The sequence below is a fragment of the Azolla caroliniana genome, unplaced genomic scaffold (genome assembly GCF_043228905.1).
Source record: "Azolla caroliniana isolate FFs.n. ecotype wild unplaced genomic scaffold, voAzoCaro1.0.p SCAF_1, whole genome shotgun sequence".
NCBI lineage: Eukaryota > Viridiplantae > Streptophyta > Polypodiopsida > Salviniales > Salviniaceae > Azolla > Azolla caroliniana.
The window spans coordinates 28,961,566-28,985,636 of record NW_028230436.1 but is presented as its reverse complement, the minus strand read 5'-3'; the positions used below and the strand labels follow the sequence as shown (position 1 = coordinate 28,985,636).

General features: G+C 41.3%; 2 protein-coding genes across 3 annotated transcripts; both read left to right on the top strand.

The window, feature by feature from the left end:
* The first annotated feature begins 6,701 nt into the window (after positions 1 to 6,701).
* Positions 6,702 to 10,227, top strand: LOC147869505 (protein yippee-like At5g53940). 2 transcript variants are annotated; one of them, XM_087330207.1, is made up of 5 exons: positions 6,702 to 7,060; positions 9,420 to 9,463; positions 9,691 to 9,799; positions 9,907 to 9,962; positions 10,083 to 10,227. In XM_087330207.1, exons 1-5 carry the CDS (start codon positions 6,965 to 6,967, stop codon positions 10,099 to 10,101), a joined length of 324 nt encoding a protein of 107 aa, XP_087186333.1. In that variant the 5' UTR covers positions 6,702 to 6,964; the 3' UTR covers positions 10,102 to 10,227. The 2 variants fall into 2 exon arrangements, with proteins under 2 accessions (XP_087186333.1, XP_087186325.1); XM_087330199.1 differs by having other exon boundaries at positions 6,707 to 7,060; positions 10,047 to 10,227.
* Positions 10,228 to 18,030: 7,803 nt separating this feature from the next.
* LOC147869504 (pentatricopeptide repeat-containing protein At2g33680-like) lies at positions 18,031 to 21,141 on the top strand. Its single transcript, XM_087339289.1, has one exon. It carries the CDS (start codon positions 18,178 to 18,180, stop codon positions 21,139 to 21,141), a length of 2,964 nt encoding a protein of 987 aa, XP_087195415.1. The 5' UTR covers positions 18,031 to 18,177.
* The last annotated feature ends 2,930 nt before the right edge of the window (positions 21,142 to 24,071 follow it).

Genomic DNA, 24,071 nt, shown 5'->3' with positions numbered 1-24,071 from the left:
CCTTATCCTCCGTCTCCGTCCATTGGAACGGTGTCCGATGTACCGCGGTGTGTAATGGTGTCGCCAAGTCCGCCAAGTGACGGAGCATCCGGCTATGCCACCGGATTTGTCCTAAAAATCGGCTTAGTGCTTTGGCCGTTTTCGGCGCCGGTGCCCCTAGTATGGCGTTTACTTTGTCCGGGTCGACCGCAATGCCCTCCTTACTTACGATGTGTCCCAGCAATATTCCACTTGAAACCCCAAAGATGCATTTTGCTGGGTTTAAGCTTAGCCGGTATAACCTGCACTTTTCAAGGCATAACCGTAGGTGCTGCAAATGGTCTTTTCCCCGGCTATAGACTGCAAAATCATCTAGGAAAACTTGCATGAAGGCAGGAATGTATTCGCCGAAGATCTCCATGATGATTCGCTGGAACGTTGCTGGTGCCGTTTTTAGGCCGAACATCATGACTTCGGCCACAAACACCCCCCATTCGGTGACGAACGCTGTCTTTTCCTGGTCGTCCGGGTGCATCCGGATTTGATTGTACCCGCTGAACCCGTCTAAAAAGCTATAAACTTCATGACCGGCGACGGCATCCAGTACTCCGTCCGTGAACGGAAGAGGGAATGCATCCGTAATTGTGGCGGCATTTAGTTTCCTGTAATCAACACACACACGGATTTTACCGTTTTTCTTGGGGACGACGACGATGGGGCTCAGCCACGTCGCTTTCTTTACCGGCCGGATGAAGCCCACTCTTAGGAGTTTGTCGATTTCCTCTTTTACTTTGGCGGCGTAGTTGGGGTTCATTCGGTATCGTCGTTGCGCCACTGGTTTCGCGTCCTTGCCTAAGTGGATTTGATGCTGATATAATTGAGGGTCCAGCCCTCGCATGTCTTCGTATGACCAGGCGAATACGTCGCGAAACTCCGTAAGCAGTTTGATCATCGCCGCTTTATCTTCCGGCTTCATTTCTTTGGCGATGTGAACCGGCTTTGATTCGCCCTTGCTTCCTAGGTTCACTTCGTCGAGCTGGGATGCTTTTACCCGTTGGGAAACGGCCATTTCCCGTTCCAATGCTTCCTGTGCTTGCCGTAATTCCCGAATCGCATCTTTGTCTGGTTCGGCTTCGGTGTCGTCGTCCCGCTGCGGCAAGTATGCGGCTACGGCTTCAGCTACATCAATCTCGAAGAGTGGTACGATCCTCGGATGTTCCTCCAAGTACTGGGCTTCTTCGTCGTCTGCCAATCCTTCAAGCATGTTCACACATTCCGCATACAGCGGTGTGCATTCCTTACCGTTGCTCGTCCGTGGTTGTGTCGGTACCCGGACCTTGGCTTTTCCGCGCCGGAAGGTAATCATATTTTTTCGCCAATTTTGCTTGATGTGTGCTGTTTTCAACCATGGTCTGCCCAGCAATAGTGGGTACGCGCCTTGCGCCTGTAGCTGCAGCACGACAGCCGAGATGTGAAATGTGTGGCCTCCTATGGTGACTTCCAATTTCCGTATTAAGCCCGTCGGCCGCACCGAGCTCGTATCCGCCATCCGTAGCCAGAACGGGCATGGCTCCCATTCATGTATACCCAAGGCATCACACGTACGGAGGCTTATTACGTTCACCCCGGAACCTCCATCGATTACGGTGCCGGGAAGTTCGTGCCCTTTGACAATAGCTGTAATCACCGGACTGCTAGTGTCCACTACCGTTGGTCCCTCCTCCGGGTTTGAGAAGAGGACTGGTGCCGGTGGGGCTATGCCGTCTGACATGCCCGTTTTTAGCCCTTCCGTAAATCGCGGCACGAGCTGTAAGAGTCTTCCTAGCGGCAACGTGATCTGACATTCTTGCAGTGCTTGCCATGTCTCGTTTTCTGGGTGTCTACCGCCGGCACTCCCTATGCTATTTGCCTTTTGCCGTTCCGCGTCAGCGACGTTCTTTTCATTGGCTTCCTTCACCCATTCCGTCGCTTGTTTTCGTATGACCTCTTGTGTTTCCCACTCTTTGGCCATGCCCCTCGACCGTGTGGTTACTTGCTGTAAATCCGCCACTTCTGGAACCACCATATTAACTGCTGGTCGTTTCTCGTAGCTCTTTACCGGGCACTGGTTACTGTAGTGGCCTTCCTGCCTGCAGTAGTAGCAGTACTCTTTACGGGTATTGCTGGATTCAGCATTGCTGGTAGCCGGCGTTGGTCCCGTAGCGAGTGGTGCGTTCTGTGCCGGTTGGCTCCTTGGTGTTCCATGTTCCGGGTCCCTGGGGTGACCACCTTTCTTGAAATTACGTTTCTTATTATTCTTATTCTTATTTCGGTAGTCCGGTCGTGGTGGATCGTAAAATCGGCCATAGTCCTCCTGGTGCCGTCGGTAACTAGGCGAATGGTCTCTGTCGTATTGCTCGTGTCGTCTGTTGGGCTCCCGATAACGGTCCGATCGCTCGTACCGGTCGTAGTTATCACGCCGATTCCCGTACCGGCCATCATTCTCTTGCCTGTCTCCGTACCGGACATCTTGTGCCGGTGGGTACCGGTTCCCTCTTTGCCAACGATCGTCATCTTCGTCTCGGCTGCTTCTTGGCTCGATCCGTCGGACGGGTGGTGCTTGTCGATTTAACAGGTTGTACTCGCACCGGTCCGTTGTATGACTCTTGGATTGACAAATCACACACTGAGTGCGCATGGTGCACTCTACTGCCGAGTGTCCGGCATTTAAGCAGATTGTGCATTGAATTGCCTGCCGGAACCGGAGATCTTCCTCGGTGGGTAACGCCCGTTGTAGTGTTCCCAGCGTAAGCCATGAGCTTGTCTTTTCCATTTCCCTGACCCGGTCAATGACCTGATCGATGGTGCATCCTCGAAAGTCGATCACCGTACACACCGTGCGTAACGGTTCCCGGAGTGCGTTTAAAAATATCGTCCGTAATTCCTCCTCCGGGGGTGCACGAGCAAGCTGGCTATGCATCCGTTGGAAACGGATGACGAATTGGGGAATGCTTTCCCCTGCCTCCTGCCGGATCGTATAAAACAGGCCCACCATTGTCGTCTGGTCGACTTCCTTGTGGAAAAAATGCAAGAATTTTGCTTTTAATTCTGCAAATGTTGTGATGGTCGCCGGGTCCTGCGACCGCCGCCATCGTGTCGCTGGTCCCTCCAACGTGACTCCGAATTCCGCTATCTTCGAGCGTTCTTCTTCCTCCGGTGTCATTCGCTGGGACGTGTGATTTGCTTCCCATGTCTGCTCGAAGTCATCCACATGCGCTTCCGCATCCGGATCATCGCGGTACTTTGAATATTGGAACGGCATGTCGTCGTCCAGTATTAAGCCGCGGTTTAGTGGCGTTTGTTGATATTTTTCCGGTTCTTTCTCCGGTTCCACTTCCGGTACCTTTGCCGGTCCGTTCGTCGGTGTTGGTGGCTTTGCTTCTTCCACTTCCGGTGTTGGTGGGTTGACGGCTTCCGTTTGCGGTTCCGGATAGCCCTGGTTGAGCGGTTCCGGTTCTGGAGTCGGCACGGTATCCGACCCGTCGTCTTCCGGGCCGCCGGGGGTATCGTTGCTGCTCCGGTAGTTCGTGTGCACGCTGTATCCCCCTTCGGAATCTGATTCGTAGGCTGAAAAGGCTTCTGCCTCGTTTTCTCCGCTTGCCAGCGCCTCCAGGAGTCGTTCGGTTTCCCGGAGACTACTTAGACTGCTTCCGTCGTCCTGGTTGCGAGTTTGCCGTAACCGGAGAGATTCCTCCGCGACTCTCCGGATCTCGTTGGAGAACGAACGATCCGAGCGAATTTCCTGCGCTGCTTGCTGGAAAGTCTCACGCCGTCTTTGCCGTTCGGCGATGCGTCGAGCTCGGTCTGTAACCAAGTCGTGCGTTGGTCTAGTCATCCATTACCGTCGTTCGCTGCGAGTAAGCAGGAATCGTGGTCGCCAAAACTGTGTTATTCGCTTAGCCGGACAAGGCCTAACACAAGGTGTCACGGAGACACTTCACCAAAGGGTGATTACGGCATAGGATTAAGATTCAACGATTACACCGACTTACGTAGGTTACACGATTAGATTGCTTGGTTAATTACACGCGTAAGATATAACAGTGATTACAGAACGGAAATCAAGACAGAAGTACAAACATCATAAGCTCTATTAATTATCCGCTGTCATTACAATAGGGTCCGGGCCTTTAAATAGGTTTCCGGCCCGTAGTACAAAACGGTGCCCCTCGCACCTATTCGGGATCCGTCCGGATCTGGAACGGCATACCGTTTCCAGTCCGTCCGTCCACACTATCCTCATTTACAACCATATATAATTAATTCCGTATTTTGGACTCCTTGCCGGCCGTAACAAATTTATGCCCTATTGTGTCCAGAAATCATTTGCAGTGTATACTATGCAAATGGAATGTTCACTTGAAACAACATGAATATGGTTGGAGTAAATTCCAAGTACTATATTCATTGCTTTCAACTTTCTTCTTTTTCTTTAGTCAATCAATCAATCACTGTTATGTTTGATTGGTTCCACCTTAACCCCCATTAATGCACAAATTGAAAGGCAACATAACTTAAGCCTTGATTTTTTATGAATACTAAGTTGTGATTACTGGTATTTCTAGGTTAGTAACTAAGTTATTGCCAAGTGCATCTAACTCTTACACTAATTACTACATTTGTGATGAATGTACAAATGGAGGTACCAATGGTATCATTTTTCAAGATGTGAGCATAGTATATGATCCATATGCCCTTGAATGCAATGTTTTCTCTTTAAAAATTGCTTGGTATGAACTTTCTTTATGCATGAGGATTTAGTTGGTAGCCCACATTATAGATACATGGGTTTATAATGTCAACACAACTGAATTTTACAAAGAGACTTATTCATTATTGAAGCACTTGGTCACTCTACAAGAGTATTCTATTCTTTCTTTTGGTAATACCAATTTGTTAAAATATATAATTTTCTTTCATTCAATATTCATCATAATATTTCATACGAAATATGCTTACCTTACATAATGTGGAAATGTTGATCCCTTTTAACTATTGTGTAGTGTAGCATTGCCCATAACTTCTTGAATTTTGTCTCATACATCAAATCAAGTCATTGTATGAGGGAACGAAACGATTGAAATGGTGTCTATGAGGGTATACTATTAATGTGTAATTCATATGCTAGGGTAAGGATATTTGGAGGCAATCCTTGACCAGGTGTTTCCTTTGCATCTTGAGGTCTTGTCGATTCTTCAATACTCTTGTTGATATTTTCTGAACAATTCTTGGCATAATCCCTTGCCTAACTCTATAGATCTTTTTATGAAATTTAGATATATACTTGACTTGATGTTACCCCTAAGGTGCTATAAAATATTAAGAAAGCCGAGAGATTGGTTAGACAAGAAGGGTAAAAGATCATTGGATGAAATAATGTATTATTGCATATCATGTTTAAATGAGGCTTTCATAAGAACAATAATTGAGAGCTTTTCAATATGGGTGTATTTGTGAGAACATTGATGTACACATTTTTATGTTTATGGATATTATTCCATATAAAGAAGTTTTAATGCAATAAAAAAGATAGGTAAAACAACATTGTTACGGACTCTTGAAATGCATACATTTCATTGTTTGGGTTGTTAGCATAAAGTCAAATAGTGAAAAATAGGATGCATAGAATCAATACAAGGTAAATGCATTTTCATGTATGGCTTTAGCGCGCATTGTTATTAGGTTCATGAATAATGTGAATAAAATAAACATAAAATCCATTGATTATATTAAGCACTTGCAGTACTTTTTCTGGAGTTTGTGCAATACTAGAAGAAACAATCTACAACACAAAAGTGTCTTTAACTTTTTGTTCATTCTATTCAAACACATGAGTGATGTGAAGTTTTCGAATAGTCCCCTACGAAAAAGGTAATATTGGATGTGAATTAGAAGGATTGGTGGATAATGCTCGCCCCTTACATGATCCTTGAAGATGTAGGAAAGGTAGTTGATCATAATTATTGTACTATTATTGGAATCACGATGAATGCATTTAATTGAGTTGTCCTAACCTTCCATTGTTGCAAGATGCAATAAAGCATCTTTCATGCGAGATTGATGAAGAAACATTAATGGATGTGGTCTCAAGGTCTTCAAAAGCGTGGGTTAACAAAGTCATGGTTTTGGAAGGTCGAAAAGTGTGTGGCTTTAAAATAACAAATGCACGAGTGAAAGCCACAATATGGAAGTGGACAAAACAATTAGTTTATAGAGTATCTATTTTTGTGGATATTTGTTTCAATGTTTGGAGGGGGGAGCAAAAGCTTGTTAGGTCACAACATCAAAGGAGAGTGGACACGATGCACGTTTAATAGACAAGGATATCTGAACGGGGTGGACATACACTTAAATGAACCACATTGTCAAGCAGCGAGAGTGGACACACGTTTAGCAACACTAGGACATACAATAAAAGGTGGACATACTTAACATACCACATTGTCTGGATGTTGGGGAACACGTATGTTTAAACACACACGGACATCAAATTAGAGTGGACATAAGCTTGAGTCTTGAACAACTACGATGGGATGGGCGAGTGAGCGAGATACACCCGAAAGATGGATTGTGTCCCTAAGTGTGGAGGCTTAAAGAGTGTGACATTTTTTGCGTGTACTACCAATGTATGGATGGATAGGCCTCGAGACAGCCTTTTTACCCTTCATTTCCCCCTTCCTTCCTTCCTTCCTTCCTTCCTAATTGGACTCATTCATATTACAATGAATTCAATGCAACTTTCCAAAAGCACCATCTCCTTCAATCACAGACATCATCATCATCATCATCATCATCATGTGGAGGTGCGTGAGAGAGATCTTGTCTAACAGTTAACCCCCCCTCCCCTGTTTTTAAAAAAAATCATCATCGTCATCTATCCAAGGTTATTGATCGTATTCTGAAAAAAGAGTGAGAAAACACACAGAAGTAGTCACCAAAGAAAAGCATGGGCCGGATTTATGTGAAGAAGTTGGATGGAGCTTTCTACACATGCTGCTTCTGCCATACCCAATTAGCTAATATCGACGAACTCATGTCCAAGGTGAGAGAGAGTGAAAACGTGCTCTGTTTTTTCTTTATTATATTTGTTTATTGCTGATGAAAGAACAAAAGAAGAAGTTAATAATAGAATAGAAAATACTCTTGGGGCAGAACATCCTTTTAAAAAAAGAAGGTCTTTTCCATGCTAGTTTTAGTAATGTGCTGTTTTTGTGCTGAATTATTACTTTGCACATGTTGTTTTCTTGTGTATGGATATGTATATGCATGTATGTGTGATAATATATTGGTTACTGAATTATTTGTTTTCTATATTGTGCGACTTTCTGTGTATATTCTATGTATGTGTGCATGTATGGGAAGTTTGGTTTTGTATGATATAACTCTCATGTGTGTCTTTGTGTACGTACATATGTTTGTATGGAAATTCGATTTTACATGTTATAACTCTCATATGAGATCACAGACATACACGAATGTGAATTTTGACTTGCATGATGCTTCCAGTGTATATGTTGTTTTAGGTTTTGAATCCTTCAATAGTCACAAAGTCAGAAATCAGCGTCAGAGATTTTATTGTCTTCTTGAGAGCTAAAATATGACCAATGGAACCAAAGAAATCATTATCTTGGTGTGTCTGTGGATCTGATTAGTGACATAAAATCTTTTAAGAATTATATAATAAGCATTGCAATTGTGAGGCGACATGGTGGTTGAGATTGGGGGGGAGAGATAGGTGTCAAAGATAGATAATGGCAAAAACATATTTTAAGGTCTAATATTATTGAAGTCAGAGCTCTCAGGTAGGATGACACCCAGATTCAGAAACATTGCTGAGAGACTCTTCTGCCGTGCTGCAGCACTCTGTCTAGCATCAGAGATAATGAAGAGATATGATGAATGGAAGGGATGACGTGGATAGAAAACAAGGTGGTGGACCAAGGATATAAGGATGGCTGTGATTATTGCGAAGATGGTTTTGTAGTTTGCTGCAACTATGTGATATAATGTATGAAAGCCTGAGCCTCTGCATTTCTCCCAAGCAGTAATATAATCAACTTTGCAACCAAATTTCATTCGTTGTAGAGCCTACGGAGCAATTTTGTTGCATTTCAGCGTTCAAGCCACTTCTTGATGTATTGCATCCATCCGGAGTTCAATATGCTGAGTTTGTGCATCTGGTGCTTGCTTCCATGCAATTGTCGGAAGTTGATGTGTCAATGGTTTTGGCACATCATGAATGTGTACTCCACAAACCTCACTATGCCTGCAGTGTCAATATAAAGTGATCTGGTAGTGAAGTGGGTAGGAGTATGTACATTGTATGTGTCTTTGTATGAAATCACTTTTGGACATGTTCAAATTATTTTCTGAGGTAGACTGGAGATGCTGTCACATAGGAGGTATTTCTTGAGAACCCAACATTTGCTTTCCACTTTGTTAAATATGTCCTCAAACGCATAGTATGTCCTTTCCCTTGCTTCCAGTCAACATCATTGCACAATTAGGCCATTTTTTATGCCTTGAAACTCAAGACCCAGGTATTTAAGCTCTCCACCTCTTCTAGTGTCTCATTAACATATACAATGCAGACTCATTATTGTGTACTTTTGTTTTGAACTATACATGTAAAACTTTTCTAGAACAATGATAAACGTTTCTTCCTTGTGAGTCAAGAGAACTATATCACACATCTGTGACTATAGGATGGTTAATATGTCCTTAAATGGTAACCTCGCGAGTCCTTACTTGTTCTGTAAACTCAAACATGGTAGGTGAAAAGTGGGCATCCTTGCTTGACACCAATTGTGCTTGTGAAACATTCTGAAATTCTGTCTCCCTCTCCTGATCACAAATGAGTTAGCTTTCCCCGTGTTTTCAACCCAGACATATCCATACACATTTCTCTTTGAGTCACAATGTGCACTCTCAATTGCAACGGTAATTAACAAAATTCTTTACCCATTAACTCCCCACGCATTATATGAAAATGTTTCAGTTTGGTCCATATGCCATATTTTACCCCTGAGAACAAGAATAAGAAGAAATTGTCACAAGGGAGCACCAATTTTGAACTATATGACCTTTTCCCATTGTTTGAGTCCCATCAAAATCCTAAAATGTGAGTATCATTTCAGTCACATTCATGGCCACGAAATTCATCTGATATGACTATATTATGTGGCAAAAAAATGAAAGCCCTTAGAGAGTGAGAGCTGAGTTTGATATAAGATTCGTTAATGTATTTGATTTTAAAAGTCGGATTCTATCTCGGGGCTCAAAGTATAACTCATTATTAAAAAATGTATCACATGCTTGGTTTGGGGATGTATGCGCGAGAAAATGATTAATACCTTTATCTGGCCACGTGTTTTTCATGGTGGTTTTCTTTTGTTTACCAGACATTTCACTGTCGGCATGGAAAGGCTTACTTGTTCAACAATGTGTAAGTCTCCCTTCCTATGCATTTAATTTTACTTTTTTAGCTTGCTTTGTTCAAGTTGGACCATTTCCCTTGATGCTCTACTTTAAATGTGCATACGACGTTCTTTCTCTTTGTATTGTTGGATGGTTATGTGCTCTGACTCATAGAATTTCTTTACAATTTTTGGCCTTATCAATGTATATTGACATGTCTGAAAATAGTATTTTTGACACGTGATCATCTTGCAGAGTGAATATAACAGCTGGAGATAACGAGGAAAGGTTGATGAGTACTGGGATGCATATAGTTGCTGACATTTACTGCATTTGTTGTCATCAGAATGTGGGATGGAAATATGTAATGAGTTTCTTTACTTTTCCAGGATTTTTGGTTAATTGTCTTTTAGTAAACAATGAATAATGATCTATTTTTTTCTTAAAAGACAGTATAAATTTTGTTGACAGGATATGGCATATGAGGAAAGGGAGAAGTATAAAGAAGGGAAATTTGTTCTCGAAAGGTGAGACACCAATCTCGACAAGTTAATGAAGTTCCACATTTATAACATTTTTCTCATTTTCAGTATTGATGGGAATTTTAATAGGTCCAGGATTGATGTATTATGCAATCCTCTTGGCAGTGACATAGATGAGGCATGAAAAATGGAGTAGACTCTATAAGCATCGCGTAAATGATTGAGATTCTATTCCAAAGAATGTATTTGTGTTATATCTATATATATGTAATAATCAGATGAAACATATATACACCACCGTTGTTCACTTAATGTCTACTTGTATGGTTATAGCTTGTTTGCATTAGTCGGACTCGGCTACTTCTGTATATAAAGAAGTATAGATGCTAACTTTCCTCTAACTCAGCATCTCTCTGTCTCCCTCTCATGTATGTAAGTACACAAAATCACAATTGGTGATCTTTGTTTGTGGGATGGAGAGTCGGGGGATATACAAACATTCCAGGAATCCTTTTGGATTTTAGGAGTGAAGAAAGCAAAGCATGCTTAAATGTATTGATCTTCGAGGGAAAAAGACTACTGAATAATTTGTTAGGAATTTGGCTAAGGTGGGAAAGTGTGCCACCTCATAAGCTCAAACAAGTAATATCATGCCACCATACTACTACTATGTTATCACAACCGTCATTTACTTTTCATTGAGTGGAGTCACACCAATAAGAACTTCCAAAGGAAGCTTTCCACCTCAATGAAGAGGAGGGTTAAAGATCCGTAAGTTTGACAAAATACAACTAGGTTCTTACCATTGCCCTAGGATTTGATTGCATACATCAACTTGTATTACAAATGACAATCTTGTTCTCCATGATCTACGTAAAACCGCTTTAAGAGCATAACACATTATATTGCATGGGTGTTAGTTTATACAACACTATGCAATGTTGCCCAAATAATCTTTCAACTCTTAATGTTCTCTCTTGAGGATGACAAGGAAACTTTGAACAATGTTCTACCCTAAATGATTTTGGTCTTAGATCTTTCCCATGACCCTTAGTGCACATTCAATATGGGAATACTAAGCTCAATAAAGCATATGAGTAAAACACCACCTCAAGCAAGGTCTATCTTATGAGGAGGTTGTATGAGGTTGATGGAATCTAACTTGGTCATTACCCACATCATGGAGTTTGACGCCATCATTTAGTAATTCAAGGGACCAAAGATGAGCCTAGATCTAAAGATGCAAATCATTGTGCTCATGTACAAATTTGCCTAACTTGTGAGAAACCTTCAGGACAATGCTTAGCACAAGTTTGCAGAGGGAACACTTTCATCAAAAGATGTATGTAGAGTGCTTCTTAGTGAGGTGATCCATTGGACATCGATGTAATTGGGTGCACATGGTGGTGAAGCGTACAATTTATGGGATTCAGACAAGCCTATAGAGGAATCAAGAAACTTGCAATTGAAGCAAATTCCAATTGAACGAGCATCAAATGTTATGAATCATGATTAGCCCTAAAGGGGCTCATTCGGAGGCGTCAAAAGGGGATTCATAAACACATTGTCAACCCTTGTCGGAACCAACTAAGCATATGTGATGATGCCCACAACTCAGAAAAGGAAGAGCGAAGGGTGAACAAGTTTCGATCATCATCATCATCATTGCTGCTTGACATAGACGAAAGGCCAAAGGAGGTTGTTGTGCATAACATCCATGTGTAGGTTGATGGATCAACCATAGAATACAAAACCCTCCCTGAGAGAGGGTTCGCATGATGATGATCATATCATGCATAGGCCTATCTACAAACCCTAAGGGAGGAGGGTTCACAGGATGATGAGCATGCCTAGCTTTATCCAGAAACCCCTAACTTAAGGGAGGGTTCACACAACGATGAGCATGCCTAGGTTTATCCACAAACCCCTAACTTAAGGGAGGGTTGACATGATGATGATGATCATGCGTAGGCTTCTTCTCCACACGCCCTAACTAAGGGAGGGTTCACATGATGATGATCATGCGTAGGTTTTATCAATCATCATGCGTAGGTCTATCTACAAACCCTAACTAAGAGAGGCTTCACATGATGAATCATGATCATGATCTCCTTCTGCTTCTGCTTCTTCTTCTTCTTCTTCCTGTTCTCCGTCTGTGTCTGGCGTGTGTGTACTTTTTCTGGACCTAGCTGTGCGGAGCCGAAGGAACGTGCGCGTGATGAACCGGAGCCGAGCTTCTCGCCGCCAGCGAGTCGACCCTCGCGTTGTTATTCCCTCCGTCTCTGCCGCCGCACATTGCGCTCAGTCGTGCCTCAGATTCTGGAATCTCCTCCTCCAAGATGCGGCCTCTGTCAACCCTTTCGGCATGTCTGCAGAAGGATACGATCGCACAGAAGAAGAAGCAGCAGAAGAAGAGGAAGATGAAGAAGAAGAGGAGGAGGAGGAGGAGGAAGGCGGAGAAGACGATGATCGTAATGAATCCCATGACGATGACGATCACGGAGCCACAGTTGGAGTAGACACAGAAGCACAAGCAGAAGAAGGAAAACAAGTCGCAAAACAGAAAGAAGAGGGAGAGTTGGAAGATCGAAAGCCTCAGATTGAAGGTTTAGTGGGAGGAAAGCGTGAAGAGAAGTGTGAAGTAACAGAGAAAGAAGCTACTAATGACAATGATGATGGTGATGATAAAGGGGGTGTGATTCTATATGGAACCTATGGGGTTCCCATGCCTCATCCTGAGGCTTCATACATGAGACCTCGTACTGTGCATTGGTGGAACCACCATGTTGGTTTTGCACGTGAGGATGACCCTTCCTATGCCGACGTGTTCCGCCTCCCCGTGGGCTTCCTGGTCACAGTGTGTGACCTGTGCCGGGAGGACATGCAGCAAGGTGACATACCCATGTCCCTCCGCCTCGAGGGCCGAGTCATGTCTGTGGAGCGCCAGGTTGCAATTGCTGTCACCCGTCTTTCCACGGGCAACACACTGAAGACAGTCTCTGAGCTCCTCAGCTGTGGCCGATCCACCGTTGTCAAAATTGTGACCAAATTTGTTGCCTCAGTGCGTCGCCGTGCAGGTTTTTACCTCCAATGGCCCTCCTCCTCTTCATCTCCCGAGCATTCATTGAGAGTGAAAGATGGGTTTCTTAACAAGCATGGTCTCTTGAATTGTTGCGGAGCTTTGGATTCATCTCACATCATCATGGAGCTCCCCTCGGGTGAGCCCGCAGACATATGGGTGGATAAAAACCACAACTTTAGTATGGTTCTTCAAGCTGTTATAGACACCGAATTGAGGTTCTTGGACGTATGTGTCGGCTACCCTGGGTCAATGAACGACACCAAATGCCTCAAGGAATCTGCCTTCTACAAGAAGTGCATAAATGGGCAACGTCTCAACGGAGATCCGATGCCTGGAGGGGATCTCTCCATTGGAGAATATGTTGTTGCTGACACTGAATACCCCCTCCTCCCGTGGTTGATGAGGCCATACAAAGAACATGAAATAACCTCGCAACGAGCTTTCTATAATGATAAGCTATTTTCCACTCGTATTGCAATTGCTCGGGCATTTGGGCGTTTGAAAGGGACATGGAGGATGTTTCATGGGATTGTGAAACAACCCAATATTGAACGGATGCCAAAAATGATACATGCTTGTTGTATCATGCATAATATGTGCATTGAATTTGGTGGCGTAGAGGGAGTGCATTTCCCAGAGCCTGAAGTTATAGTGCAAGTGGAGGATACTGAGAAACGACTTGGTGATGCTGAAGATGAAAATGAGGAAGCTAAACAAGCGAGGGAGAATCTTAGCACATATCTGAACTCGTTATCTCAGCTCTGAGACATTGTCAATGAAACTTTGTACTGGAAAGTTTGCCCAAGAAGATGTAGCGAACACCCATTCAAAAAATTGTCATATTATTACTATACAATTTGGACATATGACCTATATGTGATCGATATTTCTGAATTTCATATCCAAACCATACAACAATGGCATGGGAAATATTTGAGATTGGTAAGTAAAACATTACTCTCAAATTTTGCCTGACTAATCACTTATATAGATTGACTTGACTGGGCTGGGTGTGTCTTCAAGGGCCATGGATAGATAATGAGACCCAAATTGCTGCTGAATATGATTTTGGGACTCCTGGTTTGTCTGTTTTGCTATATCCCAAGACAGAAGGGCCTAACCATGTTGTAATATTTGTACTTCAACCCCTTTTTCCATTTCTTTTCAAAATATAGATTTGGATTGATGTTTTGAAGACATTCATTCATTAGGTGTTTTAAGCGAATTTTGTGTAGACTTCACTAAGGGTAAGGAATGATGTCCATATTTAGGCTTTTAAGATTACATACAGTGATTTTGTGTACTGTGCATGTGCTAAAACCACTTGTTCTCAATTTATGAGATTGTTGTAACTAAGCATAAATCCATTTGTCCAGTTGATGAGAACGATTTTGAAAGTGAAAGAAACCCAAGAAACATGATTAATGTGTGACATCATTCAATGAGCTCCTTCTGGTTGTATCGGAATGGTTACTTCACTACATTAGTTGTAGTGACTAAATTGAGTACATTGCATTTCATGGACTAAGCTTTTTTGTTTTGTCGATTTTGGTGGTTATTGCGTTAATGCATATTTTGAGAGTGGTGTAGAGTTGGGGTTATAAATCAAGTACATACAATCTTATGGTATGGAACTGAAGTGTAAGTGCAAGTGCAAGTGCAAGTCTCTCATGACAAGCTCAATTCTTATCTTTTGTATCTTGTATTATACACAATTTGTGGACATATAATGAGTTCCATTCATCTTTTTCATCTAGGGGGTTGACTTAGAGCTCCATTCATCTCTTTCATCTAGAGGGCTGAATTAGAGCTCCTTTCATCTTACTCATCAAGAGGATGGAATCAGGCTTTTGATAAGTTACGATCAAGAATTATTGGCTCTAAATGAGCTTAGTGCAATTCTTTTCACTTGTATATTTCAAGATGATTGTTGATCTCCTTTATGTATTTGTGATAGGACTTTGCAATACAATCTTCATTTCTTCCATTTGTGCCTCGATGTGTTTGTATTCACATAGTCTAACAACTCATTGATAAATAAAAGACAAGGTAGAAAAGCCAAAATAGAGTTGTCCGAGCTTGAGCTTTAACAAGAGACCTTGATATGTGTTGAACTCATGTCTGGTCATATAACCAATTCTTCATTTTAAAAAAGAAAATGAAACAGTCAAGTTAGATTTGATAAGTACGTTGTCGTGAAGGATTCCGGCCATAAGGGGAAAAAGAGAGCCAAACGCATGTGAACGAGGGAGTACAAGAAATGTAAATACGTGTAGAATATTTAAAGTACTAGGCAGAGTAGTTAATGGGTACTTTTAGTCCCACGCGTATAGAGAGGAATACTAGGATTTGATGTGAGGAAATCAAGGGAAATCTCTATAAGAAAGGTTGTCACTGAACACGATGTAACGGCCTCCCCTTTGTGCTATAAAAGGGGAGGTTTGAGATTGTATTGGGAATCCATGTATTGGAGAACCAAGTGTTGTCCGACCAGCTCTGCAGACTTCCGTGTTCTCTCATTCTCTATTTTCAGTTTCGGGTTGTGTTGCTAGGCCTCCGTTTTGCGATGGTAGCCGTGTGCTCCCGATCAGAGGCTCGCTAGCGTGTATGTGTGTGAGTGTCGGGAGCTTAAAGCTCTATGTTGCCGGATGCGTCTGGTTGTAATCTTCTATTTTCCTTTGTTAATTATTAGTGTTTGCGGAGTCTTTGCTCTTGCCCGGCAATTCTGTCTCGTTTCTGTTTTGTCGTGAGTTGGTCGCGTCCAGAGCTTGCGATCTCATCTCTGTTCTATTCCCGGTTGAGTGTGGGTGTTCGGTGTGTGAGCCCGTGTGTTCATTGCCCATTGTCCGGCGCAGCTCTGGAACCGATTACGCGTGTCAAGCCCGTGTGCTCGTCGTCAAGCATCCAAAGACTTGTTTGGATCGAATAGGATATTGGTAAACTGTGCCGATCCGACCCCGGAATCCGATCCAGATAATCCCTTTTCCTCACCGGCTCCTTGGTCTGAGACCCCGGTGGTCCCACCCCGTTCCGACACATCCATGCGGAAATCTGCGACAATGTGAGAGGGTGATTGATCACGTATAGAAGCACACACACAAAAAGTAGGATCACAAGAGCGAAGAAGGGCATCACACACAAAAAATAGGATGCTTGGGAGAGCTATCCAATGATAAAGATGAACAACTACTATTAAGTATGAGTGAAGTGAGATTTATATGTAAAGCCCTACCTTATTTATGTACCACGACATATTAGTATATCATGTATACATACGTGGTTACATGGACGAAAAAACCTCTACCTAGCCCTATAGTAAAAAGTGCCCATGTATAGGGAAATGTTTTACATCAAAGCTACTTGAGGGGCACATTGGTGTAACAAGATTGCAATGAAGCCCTATCTTTGTGGAGAAACTTATAGCCTTTTTCACGTCCTATAATGCACATGTACACTTTTTACCATGAGATATGGAATGTATCAAGCTCCTTGGATCCCATGCCTCCTTTCAATGGAATTATCATTTGATGAAATAAGAAGGATACTTAGTTCTTTAACCTCATGCCCGTCACCACGGAGCTCATTGCATGAGTTAATAAAAGCATCATTGGCATTTGGAGGGTATTCTCAAAACATTTATACAAAGTAGCATACATATACATAATACCATAATCGTAATAAGAAAGTCCGACAAAGACTTGAAGCTACAAACTTTATTCTATATATAATATATGTGTGTGTATATTGTGGTGTGCATGTGTTCCTTTGTGCCACCCTTTTAGCACACCCTTTTTAGCATGCATGTAGCTACGCCAACCCACCCTTTTAGCACACCCTTTTTAGCACGCATGTAGCTAAGCCAACCCAAATGGGCACCTTTGTATCGACTATAAATTGAGCAAGAAGTAAGAAGCCAAGTAAGCTAGTTTGGATTCCTTTTATGTGCATTTCACAATATATTATCCAATAGGTTGCCTTTTTACCATTTTATATAATCTTGACTATATATCAATTAGGAGATGTCACCACCTTGCACAAGCTAATGCATGATCATCAAATGACAAGCTTTCATGAATGCCAAGTGGTGATCATGCATGTATTCGAGGTGGCAAAAACATACATTTGTCCAACCATGCCATATAAGTAGGTGATTTAATCATTGATGAACCATTTCAGTTCAACACCAAATTTCCGCATATTCTTGTATCCCTTGTTTTCATTGTTAATACATTGTCAATTTCTTATTCTTTCTCCGTTCTCTTTCTTTTCTCTAATTCGATCCACCCTGATATAAAGCCACCCAATTCACGTTTATGCCATAATATTTGGTAACATATAATCCCACTTTTACATCAACGTGACATTTTGCAAGCACTAACAAAACAATTACAATCGTTTATGGACTCTTCTCTTGCATCCTGAGATGATTCATTGTACTTGTTTTGATCAATTCCTCAATGAGAGTATACTTACTCCTTGTATCTTGTACCCCTCTCTTCAATGTTGTACACTTGCAAGTGAGGAACAAAACCTTGGCAAGATAGTTTGGTACTCAGAATTACTCACAAGGCACATGGTGTCATTTGTGTGAGGCGCAGAGCCCATATTATAATTTTCACAATGTAGCCTTTCGGTATTTCTTATACAATATTCTCTGCATATGGTTCTCGAAACACATTTCATTCCCTTCCCCCCCACCCACCCACCTTTTGATGCACATAGATCGATCTCCTAGCTCGTGCATAAACACATAATGGAAATAAGACATAAATCGTGGCCCATCCCATTTCATTATAATATGAAAGATCTTCGGTAGCAAAGTCGAGATTAAAAAACTTGTTTGGAATTTTGTCTAAAAGACAGAAATATTGTTCTTATCCAAGTGACATAAGTTATAACTTATAACCTATCGTCCAACATACATACATATGTACATACACATATATATACGTATTCGTATTCGTATGCGTACTTAGTTCCTCCTCTAGTCAGTTTACTCTGCTACATACAGCAAACCAAATGCTTAGCTCTGTAATTTACAGATTTCTTTATCTCCATAGCATGTTTTTCCTGCAGTTTCTAGCTGCTAATTGCTGTCTGACACTATAGAGTAGCAGTGTATGCGCTTCAGAATCACTTGTGAAGAAAAGTGGAAACTCTGTTGAATCCATTGTTAGAATGCAGAAGAAACATGTTGGGATGGTCTCTAACCCGACTGTTGTGGGTCTTCTTAAGGCATGTAATAGTCACACTTATAGTGATAGCGTAATAGAGGGCAGACTCATACATGGGAAGATCGTTGAAGAAGGAAGAGAACTGGATGTATACATCGGGAGCATTCTCATTGATGTATATTCAAAATCGCAATGTGTTACCGATGCTGAATTTGTGTTTCGTGGATTAGGCAGTAGAAAAAATCTCATTTCGTGGGGTGCATTGATAAATGGATATGCGAGAAATGGTGAAGAAATGAGAGTATTCAAACTTTTAGATGAGATGATTCAAGAAGGCATCCAGCCAAATGAACCCATTCTTGTGTCTTCTTTGAAAGCTTGTGGAAATCTTTATTTGTTAAAGCAAGGCAGAAAACTACATGATCTTATTGTTAAGATTGATCTGTCTTCAAATGTTGGTGTAGGTAACAAGCTTATTGATGTTTATGCAAAATGTGGGTTGTTAAGTGAAGCATACAAAGTATTTGAACAAATTCCCTGTCGGGACATTATTTCATGGAACATCATCATTCAAGGGTATGCTCAGCATGGCCACTACTTACATTCCCTTAAAATGCTGGAAAGAATGCGAAAAGAAGATGATCTTCTTCCGGAGAAAGTGACATTCCTTGGAATCATTAGAGCTTGTTGTAGCTTTGGCCATGCAAAAATGCTTCACGATTGTATACTAAGAAATGGACTCATATCTGATGTTGAAGTAGGAAATGCTCTCATAAACATGTATGCACATTATGGTAGTCTAGAAGATGCACGAAAAGTATTTGACAATTTGCCGAATCAAGATCTCGTGTCATGGACTACACTAATGGTCGGATTTTCTCATAATGACAACCCTCTGGGTGCAATTGAGCTTTTTTGGAAAATGCTGCAAAAGGGCATTGAACCCAACCGAATCACATTCTCATGTGTATTACATGCATGTGGCAAGGCTAGATGTTTTATACACTTTCATTCGATACATGATCTTCTTATTAGAAGTGGAATTCAGCCTGATATAGCAATTGGAAATGCTCTAATTTATTCATATTTAAATTGTGGAAGCTTGAAAGGAGCTCGAAAAATCTTCGATAGAATGTCTGATAAGAATCTGGTGTCATGGACGACCATGATAACAGGATACACTAATCATGAGCATTCACTTCATGCTCTTGAGCTTATCCAATATATGCAAAAGGTCAATATTGTGCCTGACGAAATCATATTTTCATGCATTTTAAGAGCATGTGACACCACTTATACACTTTGTGAAGGTTGGCTCATGCATGACCGTATTATGAGAGTTTGTGAAAATCTCACCACTAGTATCGCCAATGCACTTATTTCCATGTATGCTAGATTATATAGCTTAAAAGATGCATGTAAAATATTTGATGGATTACATCTCCGAGATGCATTGTCATGGGATGCAATCATTATGGCATATTCTCGGCATGGGCTTGCCTCAAAAGCATTGGATTGCTTTTGGCAAATGGAACAAGGAAGCATTGAACCTGTTGCTGGCACATTGTTTTCTGTTTTGAAGGCATGTGGAAGCTCAGTAGCCCTTCGCCAAGGTAGAATTGTACATGACTATATTGTAAGGCATGGATATGAATTGGAGGTGACCATCGAGAGTAGCCTTCTTGACATGTATGTTAAATTTGCGAATTTGAAGGAGGCATATAGATTGTTCGAAATGATCCAACACAAAGATGTTGTATCATGGGGTGCTATGATTGATGGGTTTTCTGAGCATGGGCGTGCATATGATGCACTTAGATTATTTGAACAAATGCCCAAAGACTGTATCGAGCCAAGCAAAGCAATCTATACTTCGATATTGAAAGCATGTGGCCGTATAGGCGTAATAGGCCTTGGAAGGTTTATACATGACCAAGTTTTGAAAGGTGGATCTGAATTTGATAGTGCATTAGGGAATACATTGATTGATATGTACGCAAGGTGTGGCAGCTTGGGGGAGGCACAACGAGTGTTTGATACATGGAAAAATAGAGATGAAATATCACGATGTATCATTATGGCAGCTAATGCAAAGTATGGTGAAAGGTTAGATGGTGAAGCTAGCTGTTTGAAGGGCTTAGGAGGGTGTCTTGAATCATCAAATGAAGATGAGGTTTATGGATATATAATCGATGTTTTGAGCCGGGAAGGGTTGTTTTATGTGGCTGAAGACTTGGTTGAAACAATGCCCAACCTTCCCGATGACATTTCTTGGACATCAGTTCTTAGTGGTTGTAGAATGCATGGGAAACTGGAAATGGGAAGGAAATGCTTTGATCGTGCCTTGAAAATTGACCCAAATAATGCTTCCACCTATGTTCTTATGTCTAACATTCATGCAAACTTTGATGAGTTAGAAAATAAAGAATTTAATAGTGATGCACAACAGGGGTCACACATCATGATGGTCAATAGGAAGAATATATGTGCAAGTAAAATCAATAGACAATGTGCCAAAAGCTCCTCAAAGCCATTGAATGTAGTAGTTCCATTTACAAATATAGGGAGTAGGTATAAACAACAACAATTCAATGAAGTTGTTTCTTGTGTAGGGTTAGAGAAGCCATGGCCATTCATTAAAGATGACCTTCTTTCATTATGGTTACAGTTGACATGTTTGTATATGGTAGTACAAAGTTTTCTTAAGATTTCCAGCATGCTTTTCTTATTATCCCCCTCCCCCCGGGAAATTAGGAAAAGGCATCAATTATTTCATCAAGTTGAAGAGTTAAACACGCTACCCACTAAAGGGGCCAGAGTTTTGTGCATAGAAAGATTTGTTGTGTATGAGCACAAAGTGAAAAAAGTCACACTTCTCATAGGCAATAGTATTATACGACCTCCTATCACAAAACTCTTCCATCCTTGCAATTGCCACCTTCCATTTGGAGACCTGCAACCTCCTTAAAACCCATGTAATAGTTTTCTCGCACTTGGTCCCACCGGCCATATTTGGTATTTGAGGATGCTAATAAATGGTGTTACATTAGTTTTCTTTACAATTCACATTGTAGATATACTTTAGGGTAAATTGTGTCTAGGCTGATTTTGATGTTAGCGTATCTTTATTTCCTTCACCCTATATATGAATATAGTATGGTTGTATCTCTTGTGGTAAGTGTTAGGAATATGTCCCTCCTATGGGAGGACCTGATTGGTTGGACTGAAAGCTGATAGTCAAAGACAAGGAGTAGCCGACTGGTCGGGCCGAGAACCGAGAGTCGAAGACAAAGGAGTAGCCGACTGGTCAGGTCAAGAGCCGACAATCGATGTCATGGAGAGTCGACTGAGAGAGAGCCGATAACATAGTAAATGATCCAAGTCGAAGACACGACCGACTAGTCGGGCCGACCATATGGTCGACAAAAAGGCCGACTAGTCAAACCGACTAGACAATCGACACAGGAGACGATTAGTCGAATCGACTAGTTGACCAGTCGACTAATTAAACTGTTATTAGTATAGAAATAGGAAGATAGTAGTAGAGGCTACATTTGTAAATAGCCCATAATGTGTATAAGTATAAATACACCTAGGGCAAACATAGTGATGTACAATAGCAGTGTAGAACACAACGAATAGCGTGTGAGTTGTAGAGTGTGGAGAGTGCGTGAGAGAGAGCGGCAAACCTACCAAGAACCCTAAGTGGTTATCCTCTGAGCATTAGAGAAGAGTTGTAACCGTATATTTGTACTCCTTGTGTATAGTGGAAGATCCGTTGTCCCGTGGTTTTCCCCATTTAGGGTTTCCACGTAAAACTGTGTGCATTGCATATCTTTGTCTATTTCCCATTCTGTGTTCCGAGTTGTGTATTTATGTGTATATTTTGGTAAGATTTACGATCCCATCTCTACAGTAAGTTGTGTTTTAATTGTGGTAAGTTGTAATTTTATTAGCCCTGTGCATGTGTTAAGTAATTGTAGAGTGCATTAATTTAGTAGAATGTAAGTGTTAACAACCTATCGGTCTCCATTGAACAACCTCAAACAATTGAGGTAAATTCATCTAAGACCTCTCTCTCTCTCTCTCTCTCTCTCTACACTGGAATCCGATCATAAGACTTTATGTATTGACGTCAAATGCATGCATAGGTTTGACGGTGAGAAGGTCATTGAAGATAATAAACAACCACACTTGACCATGAACGTTAAGTCATCGCTCATGTATTCCAAGATGGTTGAGGATATGTCAAAAATGACAAAGATACAACATGGTGCCATATTATGATGCAAATGGGAAGCTTTTAAGAAAGCCATTCTCTCATGCCTAAACTTTCGACCAAGCACACATCTCGGAAATGCACCAAGAGATGTAGTTCAAAGAAAAAATGGTTTGATAAAGAATGTCATGAAGCTTGAAAGTGCATTACAATTTTGGATGTAGTTAAGATAAAGAAAATTACCAAAAAACATTTGCATGAGTACAAAAGGCATATTCAAAGAAAGAGAATAATATGGGAAGTTACTCAACAATTTCTCCAAACACAAGAGAAAGCACATGCATGTGCTAAATTTTGGGGAAATCTAAAAGGGAAATGTGTTGAGAGTTATGGTGACTTAACTCTTCTTGACTTGTCTATCTCTTTATATGAGCTATCTCTTTCTGGAAAGATGACGTGTTATGGTTCTCTTTCACATAGGTCTCCCCTCTTTAAAATTGAAGATATATGTGTAGGACTTAAGAAATTGACCTCTCGAAAGGCAAGTGATCTTAAATGTATAAAGACCGAAGCACTTAGATGGACGTGAAAGGAAGTACATGCATGGCTAAGTGATATGTTTAATTATGCATTGCAACACAATATGTTGTATGATTGGACTACAACTTGGATCAAACCTTTATATAAAGGTGGAGATGTAAATAATGTAAACAACAATCGAACCATCATGGTTGGCTTGCGCATGACAAAAGAATTTGGATGTATAGTAGAATCAAAGGTAAGTGCATGGGTTGAAAAAAATAGTAAGAGAGCTTATGGACAAGTTGGCTTTTGAAAACACCATTCATCACCTTGTCACCCTTTGAGTATTAATGGAGGAAAGTTGCCTTAGAGGTAAAAGTTTATATTGTTGCTTTGTAGACTTCAAGAAAACTTATGACATGGTATCTCATGAGCATCTTTGGAGGTGAATGGAAGAACTTGAGGTGTCAAGTGAATACATGCTTGCAATTTCCCGAATCTATGACAAGGTTATGTGTTGTGTGCGTATGGGTGATAGACTATAAGATTTTTTCAATAGCACTATTGGGATTTCCACTCTCACCAACCATATATTTGTATGTGCATTGATGAATAAGAAGAAATAGCTGCCAAGTTTCTACAAGTTAAGAAACAAACGCCTTACACACTCCACTTCTTTGAGAATGGATTACTTCCCATTGAGATCATGGCCATGGAAAGGGTTGTTCAATACATGCTTACAGTTCAAAAAAGTCCCTCACATTAACTTCCTAGAATTGCATGGGAAACAAGCAAAAAGATCCAAACGACGCGTAGAAACAAAATTGCAATTTTCAGTTGGATGTAAGATATGAAAAAATGGTTTGGTTGATGACATGCAACGCACTTGCTTCATGAAGCATCACTAGGTTCCTCTTTAAATGAAGCCTTCTTGCAACACCAATGTATCATGACATGAGACTAATGTGGGGGCTCACGATTCACACATTATACTACACATGTTGCACCTAACTATAAAACCATATTCTTCACAGAACATGGAAACTATACACATCAATACATGTTAGAGCCCATCTTGTTGTCTGCCATTCAAACTATTGCTTCCATGCAACTTAGCTCACATGCATTGCAATGTGAGATGGGGCATTGGGGCACAA

Coding starts and splice junctions, on each gene's coding strand:
- LOC147869505 (XM_087330199.1), top strand. CDS start 6,965: ATGGGCCGGATTTATGTGAAGAAGTTGGATGGAGCTTTCTACACATGC. Junction 9,800..9,906: donor AGAATGTGGGATGGAAATAT/GTAATGAGTTTC, acceptor TTTTGTTGACAG/GATATGGCATATGAGGAAAG. Junction 9,963..10,046: donor GGGAAATTTGTTCTCGAAAG/GTGAGACACCAA, acceptor GAATTTTAATAG/GTCCAGGATTGATGTATTAT.
- LOC147869504 (XM_087339289.1), top strand. CDS start 18,178: ATGCAGAAGAAACATGTTGGGATGGTCTCTAACCCGACTGTTGTGGGT.